The following is a 9393-nucleotide window of genomic DNA, read 5'->3' as shown; positions in this document are numbered from 1 at the left end:
GGCGAGCGAGCGCGCGCGTGTGGTTTTCCCTTTCTCTTCTCACACACCACTTAGAGTGGTGGAGGGAACCCACTATATAAAGAGGTCCAACTCTTCTTCAACTTCCGGGGTGGGACTAAACTTAGCACCACCACTTGCCATTTTACACATGGGCTTTGAGATTTCAGAAATTGCTACGGGCCTAGCCCATTAATTCTAACACGTTCCACGACTAGCCATATATAGGCTGCCACCTTGTCTTCCTCCTCGAACCCGTCTATCATCAGCGACTTCAAGTTCATGTGCTTCAAATCCTTCGATGGCTCCCACACCACGTTGGTCTTCTCGGCATTATTGTCCAACGCATTGGCACATGCATGCCGAGTTCGAGATAACTTCATTCAAGGGCATACAAGGCAAATAACACGTGTTAATAATTAAACTTGACATCAACCCATTCAGGAGAATGTAATAAAAATAGAAACTAAATTTATCTGCATTTAAAAATTTGCAACATGCTCACTACTGGTATCAAATCTAAGTTTAGGCCCGTGCAGAAACGTTGCATGAACTAAATCCAAGGGAAAGTAAGACATGTGAATATGCTTCGGGTAACTCTAACACGAGGTATAATCCAACATGAATTTTTTCGTCTTGCATGGACATTGTCCCTCTGCAAAACTTAAATGGGGCGTCAAAAATTTGGTTTGCATTGCACTATCATTCATATACGTCACAATCCATGTATTCCATATATCCCAATTACTATGCAAACTATATGAAATATGTGATAGATTAGAGTTGGTCAGTGATTGAAAATCAGATTAACTTGCTCCTATGTTGTTAATACTGAATATTCGGAGACCTGTCATATTAGACAGAGTCATATCTAGGCTAAGGTGTGGATTAAATTAAAAAGAAGGTAAGAGTAACATGCTTACTCCAAACTTCTGCAGGGCAGGTGCAGCTTCAAGGATAAAAAGAGTCCAGCTCAGATCACACTCAGGGAAGATACCAGAAAGGGACGCATTGGACAGATTTCTGAATATAGCAGTGAGCTGCTTCGGATGTTCCGGCTGAATCCATATCTGCATCAAGAAGAGGAACACAAATAGACAGCTGAAATTGGTAACAAAGAACAGATGATATGTGTTCAGAAGAAATTTATACGGTGCATAGAAATTAACTTACCATTTGGTGGAAAAAATTGAGATGCAGTTCAGACAGGTTCAGTGCACTTCTTGACAGGCACTCATTCAGCTTGAATGGCGCCTTGGGATGAGTCCGAAGACAAGCGATGGCCACATGTCTAAGGTCGGGAACATAGTCAAGGCGCACCGGAGGGTTCTCGAAGCGCCAAATAAGGCACGAAGCTTGCCTAAGCTTAGGGACGGAGATGAGCTGAATCCGCTTGCACACAAAGTGCACTAGATTGAGCTCCTGTAGCCCAGAACACGGTGTGTCAATCTTCAGCACTGAGTGCTCAAAATTGACCATCCGGCAGGCTCTCAGGGCGAGGCTCTCAAGCTTAACGCAATTGCTAATGAGGTCGGTGACGTCAGAGTCCCCGAATGCAAGGTTTTCGAGTGTAAGACTCGTGAGCCACCGGAAGGCGACCTGGTAGGCACGGCAGAAGGACATGAATTGCTGCCCGAACTCGGTGAGCTCCGGGGCAGTGTTGTCCCCTGGCGGCGGAGATATTCGAAATTCGATCCATTTGGTCTTGCCACGGCTGACGACATCCTCGAGGGCGCGGCCGATGGAGCTGAGGTGAGGGGCCGACAGGTAGAAGCAGAGGGCGAGCGCCTTGATGGCATGGCTGCGCTGGCATTCGCAGCTGCGCTCGGCCGGAGGACATACGGAGAGCAAAGCGGCCGCGAAGGCGTCCATGCTCTCGACCAGCGTGGCTCGGCGGAAGCGGCTGACGCCGAGCAGCAGGACCGAGAGCTGGTGAGGGAGGTGGCGCCACCGCGTGGAGGCTGCGCCGGCGCGGACCGCGTCACGCAGGTCGAGGCGCGCGAGGATTCAGAGGAGGAGTTCGTCGGGGAGATCGCTGATCCTGTCCTCATCTCGGGCGACGTTGAGCTTGAGCGGCGGCGACTCCATGGTCGGGATTGGGGGGGAGATTGATGGACTGAAACCCTAGGTAGAAGCAATCGCCGAGATGCTCCGGCGTGTGGCCCGGCTCCCGCCTCCTCCTCCTCCTCCGGCGTGTGGCCCGTGGATCTGGAAGGGACGGGGTGCGGCACCTCGGCAGCGCGGCCAGATCGCTGGATCCCGACTCCCGCCTCCTCCGCCTCCTCGATTCCCCTCCGGCGTGGTTAGCTTCGATTTGGTGGTTGCTTGGCTTGTGGGGGCACTGGATTGGACTGATTTGTGCTCTAGTGAGGAAGTGAGTGAGGATTCAACTGGGCTCCTGTCGGCGGCTGGAGTGGGGAGAGAGACGCGAGGAGGGGAGGAGGCAGACGGAGCTCGGCCCCAAGCAAACCTGGCCGAATAAGCTGGCCTTAGTGTGCCGGCCCGATAGCCCGCAAGTTCGGCCCGGCACGTCGCTAAATGGGCCGGGCCTCTCATGTGGCCCGTCTAGGGCCGCGAGGCTAGGCACCGTGCTTGTACCGCAAGGCTGGGCACGCGTACCAGCCCGACATGGCATGTCAACCAGCGACTGGACGTTGGACGCGTTCGTAGTTGAACTCGGGCATACTGTTAGCGGATGGAAGGAGTTTCTGGGCTGCAAACTTGCAGCAAAGCCTACAAGTGAACATAATTGGTATCCGCCACCCGCAGAATACATAAAGCTGAATCTTGATGCTTCATTCCATGCGTCCATAGGCAGAGGAGGTTTGGGTGTTATTGCACGCGGCAGCGGGAGGGTTGCGGAACCAAAACTTTGCTCTACAGGCTGAAGCTGAAGCTCCTCTTCAGGCTATTCAGACGGCGGAAGATCAATGTATGAGACATGTTATCTTCGAAATAGACTGCTTACCTCTCCACCAGGGCATCTCTTCTACTTCGGCCGACCGAGGACCACTTGGGGTGTTATTTCGGGAAGCCAAGTTCCAGCTGTGCCTAGGTTTTATTGAGCACAAAGTTCTCTTTCGCCCAAGGCAGACTAATGGGGCAGCGCATATGCTTGCCTCTCATGAGTGCGGGTGTCCTCCATATGACAGATATATGTTTTGCATATGGATCTCCCAATTGATGTAGCACGTGTTGTGACCGTCGAGATGGTCGGTCTTGCGTAAGTTTGGAATACAAGGTGTTCCAGTTCAAAAAATAAAATAGAGAAAATATGCCTGCTCCTCTTTTCCTTTTTGAAAATCCAAAACCATATATGAGAAAAATATATTTGTACCGAGAGTCACACCCCTAGACCCTGTGTATGTTGTCTGCGTCTATTGGCAGAAGAACTGCGGGTATAATTATATTCAGAGTCCAAGATGTGTATGATTTTCATCGGATGGATCTGTAATATGTCATCCTATATACATAAGAAGTTGATCCCCACTATCCTAATTATCTCAACATGCACACATGCCAGCTCATCAAAGGCCCGCCACTACATGTATGAGAAAAAGTTTTTCATTATTAGTTGATCTCATGCACACCTTTTACCCCACCACATATATCACCTCATCAGAAGTCCACTCCACATGCATGGAAAAAGTTTTCCAATTCGTTATGCCACTTATATTCAAAATATTTTATGACTACACAATAATCAAATAAAATATATAATATTTATTTTTAGCTTTCGTTCATATATTATTAATTCAACGATGGAAGCTTCATACAATCAAAACACTGAAATATATTGCAATGAATTCCAGCACCAACGTGGATTTTTGGCCCTAATAAACAGTAAAACCAAAATAAATAGTAAATAAAATTAAAAAATTCTAATTTGTTTAGATGTTTATTAACACCAATTAAATCTGTCGAAAAACAAATCATGGGCCCAAAGTGTGCACTTGCATGTACACAAAAAAAGAAAGTGTACTGTTTCTCAAAAAAAAAGTGCACTGCTAAAATGTGTATGTACGCGATGAAAAAGGTAAACGCTTCCTGATGCCTAGTGCTGCCCAAAACAAATGTTGACCGCCGGCCGAGAATTGATTGCTGTGAGCAATGAGCGGCCCACTCCTTGGACCCACTTGTCGGACACTCCCGCACGCACAGCCGCACATGCACAAGACTGGTTGAACCGAACCCACTCCACATCGATCCCCTCCACCTCCAGATTGAAGGAAAACCCTCGCCGCCGCCACCGACCATGCCGCCGCCGCCGCCGGTACCATCGCTGCCGGAGGAGCTCATCGAGGAGATCTTCCTCCGCCTCCCACCGGACGAGCCTGAGCACCTCGTGCGCGCCTCACTTGCCAGCAAGCTCTGGCTCGGCCTTCTCTCCGGTCCTAGCTTCCGAGGTCGCTACCGCGAGCACCACGGAGCTCCCCCCATGCTGGGATTCCTTCAGAACTGGTGCGCCGGTTACCGCCCCGAGGTAAAAGACCCCATCCTATACTTCACGCCCACCACGAAATTCACCGCGCTCATTGCCGACGACGACGACTGGGAGTACGGTGACTACGATGTGTGGGATTGCCGCCGTGGTCGCGTTCTCCTTGTGGATTACGGTCTGCCGGACGGGCTGCCGGAGGGAGCTGGACGCGTCCGACCTGGTGGGCAGAAGCTATAGCGCCGCGGTGCTCTGTGCCGTGAGCGGCTGTGACCACCGTGCGTGCCACGACGGCCCCTTCCGAGTGGTCTTCTTGGGCATGATTGATGGTGTGGCACGCGCGTGGGCAGAAATCACATATTTGACCTGAGGGCGAAATCAAATCACAAGCTGACCTGCTCTCGAATTTTTTTCATAATGGTGACCCTTTCGTGTGGCGCCCGACAGCTAGGCGCCGCACACTACTATGCAGCGCCTCGGCCTTAGGCGTCGCACCGGCTGCCAGCGTGGCAACCCTGGTCCAGTTGCGGCCCCACAGACAGCACTGCAGCGCCTAAGGCCTAGGCGCCACACTTGTAATGTGCAGCGCCCGTCTCTTAGGCGCTGCACAGTTTGTGTTCCACTTAGGCTGGCCCCACCCTCTCTCCCCTCCCATCCCCACCCCACACACCCCCACCCCACCCAAACCCTTAGACTTGTGCCCCTCCTCTCTTCCCCTCTCCCCCCATCTCAAATCCTTCTTAAATCTTGCAAATCCAGAGTATTTGACCGTGGATTTCGAAGCCAACCCCTCCCTTAAGGTAATCTCCTCCGATCCCCTCGTTTTCATCCATAGGAATTGTCACATTTGCTCAAATCTTGCTACTTTGGGGAAACCCTAGTTTTGGCTTGGATTTGCAAATTTGTGTTGAATCATGTTATGTTTCTTTGTTAATTTGGTATGGTTAGGCTTTCATGGTATGCTAGGGTTAGGGTTGTGTGTGTTTGATGTTGGTGTTAGGGTTATGCTATGGTTAGGGTTGTGGTAATTGTTATGTGGGGGTTATGGTTATTAATTCATATATATGTTATGGCATATGTATGATATATGTGTGTTTTTGATTATTATAGGGATGGGGAGAACATGTGTTTATGTTCATCATGTGGATAAAGAGGCCTTTTTGAAAGGCAATGTTGAGCCGGACCCGGATGAGCTTGACATGGTGTTTGAGAGTAGTCCTAGCTATGCGGAGCTCTTGGACCAAGTGAGGAAGGATTTGAATTGGATGGACCCAAGTGACGTTGTTGAGTTCGAGGGAAGTCATAATGTTGGTTTTGGAATGCACATCCGTTGGAAGACAATGCGTGTGAACTCCGAGCAACGTTGGGTTGCATACAAGGAGACGGTTGCCGAATCTCTAGACAAGGCTCTTGAGTTATTTGCCTCCAAGAAGGTTGAGTCTACTTTGAATTTGGACTTGAACCGGAACCCCTCCCCGTTGGTTGCTAGCACTCCCCCACCCATTAACCAAGATCAAATGAGTGAACCTCATTTCATGCAACAAGATTGGCCAACATTGAGCCCGACTCCAAACAACCAAAATGAAGCTTTTGAAGAGGAGAATGATGAGTACGAGGAGGATGACAACGAAGTTGATCTCCATGACAACAATGTGGGTGATCTCGACCAATATCATGTGCAAGAGACAATGGACCAATCCATCCCTTTTTCCCGTGCATATGCATCGGACTCGGATGACGATGGTCCCGATGAAGAAGTTGATGAGGAGGGGTTCACGCCGAAGGAGGCCCAAGCATTCAAGAAGGTATTCGGGAAGGATCACAAGACACCATTGTTCAAGGATCTTAGTCTCGCGGATGAAGCCGTTGTGGATGGTGGCAAATGCATATCTCTTGGAGCTAGGCCAAGTTCTCACCGTGATTTGGAAGACGGCAAGAACGGGATATATCCCGGTTGTGAGTTTGAATCCTTCTTGGAATTGAAGATGTGGCTTGACAACTATTCGGTTACAAATTATCGTCCACATAAAGTGGCCAACTCGGACGTCAATGTGCGTTACACGGTCAAATGTGAAGTGCCAAGATGTCCATGGATTGTGCGTGCGAGGCCATGGAAAGGAGGTCCCACTTGGCGCATAGTGAGTTGTCTACCAACTCACATGTGCCGGCACAAGAATGCGGATGGCGAGCTTGTGTACCAACAACACAGACAACTCACGTCCGAGTTCATTGCTTACAGGTTATCCAACCAAATATCCACACTTCCAATAATGAGCATCAAGAGTGTCATTGACCTTGTGAAAGCCATCTTTCATTACAAGGTGAAGTACGGCAAGGCATGGAAGGCGAAGCAAGCCGCATTCAAGATGTTGTATGGCAATTGGGAGGAAGCATACAACCGACTCCCTAGGTTGTTGTTAGCTATGGCCGCCACAAACCCAGGCATGGTTCACGTGGTTGAGCCTCATGGGCACCAAACATTGATTCATAACGGGAGGACCATCCGAGTATTTGGCCGTGCATTTTGGGCCTTTGAGCAATGCATGAGGGCTTTTGAGCATTGTCGGCCCGTCATCGCCATTGATGGCACGTTCTTGACCGGACAATACAAGGGCACTTTATTGGTTGCAATAGCAAGTGATGCCAATAACCGGGTGTTGCCTTTGGCTTTCGCTTTGGTTGAGGTGGAGAACAATGATAACTGGGAGTGGTTCTTGCGTCAATTGAGAACAAGGGTATTACCGGCTGAAAGGGAAATTTGTGTCATATCGGATCGCCATCCAGGAATTCTAAACGCGGTGGTGGTTGACATTCCCGGACATACAAAGTTGCACCATCGATGGTGCATGAGGCACTTTTGTGCAAACTTCTATAGGGCATGTGGTATCAAGGAGTTGGCCGATGATCTTCAAGATTGTTGTCTCGCTTTCACCAACAAGCGGTTTGCCACATTGTTCAATGCATTGCTCAGACACAAGAAACTTGACCCCGGTGGTCTTGAATTTCTCAATAAGAACATTGTCGAAAGGAATATGTGGGCACGTGCTTTCGATGAAGATGGCCGGAGGTACGGTCAAATGACAAGCAATATGGCAGAATGCTTCAATAAGGTGCTCAAGGGTGTACGTGCATTACCCGTGACGGCAATAGTTCAATACACATTTTACAAGATGAATGGATACTTTTTAAAGTACTCAATGGAGACGGATAAGCAGATTGCTGGTGAGAACAAGGATAAGCACAAGTACTATTTCCCACCAAAGGTTGAAGAATGGTTGGACTTTCAATCACGAAAGGCAGACTCCCAAGAAGCTGTACTATATGACGACAACGAGTGGAGGTATGAAGTGAAAGAGCCTAGAGGAACCACAAACGATGGCCACCAACACGGAGGTCGCGCTTTCAAGGTCTCCCTAACACGGTGTGATTGCAGCTGCATGAGGCCATAGTTGCTTCATCTCCCATGCTCGCACTTGTTAAATGCATCCCGTGTTAGGAATGTGGACGTCAATCACCCTCTTATCGTGAGGGAGTCCGAGTTCTCAATCATGACGGTAAAGAATACATGGGCTCCCCGGTTTCAGCCATACTTGGACCAATCACAATGGCCGGAGTATCATGGAGTTCAACTATGGCCGGACCCGGAATTGAAGGTTGTTAGACGGGGAAGACGTAAGACAAAGCGTCTTAGAGGTGACATGGACGGATGGGGCCGTGGTGGCGGTGGAGAATACGGCACCGGCCAATTCCAAGAGCCTCGTGAGCAAAGCCGTTGTGGGGACTGCAGTCATCGGGGACACAACACAAGAACTTGTCCCAAACCAAGAAAAAGATCAAAGAAAAATGATGCAAGCACAAGCCAAGCAAATGATAGCCAACCAAGTCAACCAAGGAGCAGCCAACCAAGTCAAACAAGCCAACGAGGATCTAGGCAACAAAGAGGGAGTCAACTAGGTCTTAGAAGAGGCCGTTGTGGTGGTAGAGGCCGTGGGGATGGTCTTGGCCGTGGTGAAGGCCTAGGCCGTGGTGATGGCCTAGGCCGTGGGGATGGTCTTGGCCGTGGTGAAGGCCTAGGCCGTGGTGATGGTCTTGGCCGTGGTGAGGGTCTTGGCCGTGGTGGTGGGAGAGGCCGTGGTGATCGTCTTGGCCGTGGTGGTGGTAGAGCCCGTGGTGGTGGTCTAGGCCGTGGTGGCGGTAGAGGCCGTGGTGGTGGTCTAGGCCGTGGTGGTGGTAGAGGCCGTGGTGGTGATCTTGGCCTTGGCGGCGGCCGTGGTGGAGGAATGTTCAGTTGGCTCAATGGACCATTGCCGTATGTGACTTACTATGATCTTGTTCTTTTGGCTCAATGCTTGTGTTGTCATTTTGCATTGTGTGACTAACTATTATATTGCCATTTCCATAGGTATGGAAACAATGAAGGGGGTGGAGGACACGGAGGGGGAAGGTGAGCTCCCTTGGTGGTCGGAGGAGGGAGAAGAAGAAGAAGAAGAGAGGAAGAAGAAGGGACAAGGACCGTGACATTCTTACGAACCAAAATGTGTGCTACTATGTGCTATGAGACGTAAATGACTATGTCTTTTGGCTGAATGTTTGTGTATGACTATGTGATTGGACTACTCTATTGCTATGTGTGTATGAGTATGTGATTTGGACTACTATATGTGCTATGTCTTCTTTCTGTGTTTTGGACTACTACATGTGATTTGAATATGATCATGTGCCATCTATGTGAATCACAAAACATAAAAAGCAGTTTGTATTTGAAAACAGCAGATAGTGCAGCGCCTAAGGGTAAGGCGCCACACTACTCAGTGCAGCGCCTCTTCCTTAGGCGCTGCATACTGACTTAGCAAATTTTTGGGTGCAAAAGCTACTGGAACGCTTCTGTTGCTCTCTGGACTGGCATGTCCAGGTGTGCAGCGCCCATGGGAGAGGCGCCACACACCACAGTGCAGCGC

General features: G+C 49.8%; 1 protein-coding gene across 1 annotated transcript; it reads right to left on the bottom strand.

Annotated features, from left to right (window-relative positions):
- Window positions 1-297: 297 nt before the first annotated feature.
- On the bottom strand, window positions 298-2445 carry LOC123126197 (uncharacterized; the record flags this gene model as incomplete). The annotated part of the gene is given in 3 exon segments (XM_044546576.1): window positions 298-374; window positions 921-1067; window positions 1171-2445. Coding segments are annotated over 3 exon segments (923 nt in total), but the record flags the coding sequence as incomplete, so codon positions are not given.
- Window positions 2446-9393: the final 6948 nt, after the last annotated feature.

This window comes from Triticum aestivum, chromosome 5D, assembly GCF_018294505.1.
Source record: "Triticum aestivum cultivar Chinese Spring chromosome 5D, IWGSC CS RefSeq v2.1, whole genome shotgun sequence".
In the NCBI taxonomy this organism is placed as follows: Eukaryota; Viridiplantae; Streptophyta; class Magnoliopsida; order Poales; family Poaceae; genus Triticum; species Triticum aestivum.
This window is presented reverse-complemented; position numbering and strand designations above follow the sequence as displayed.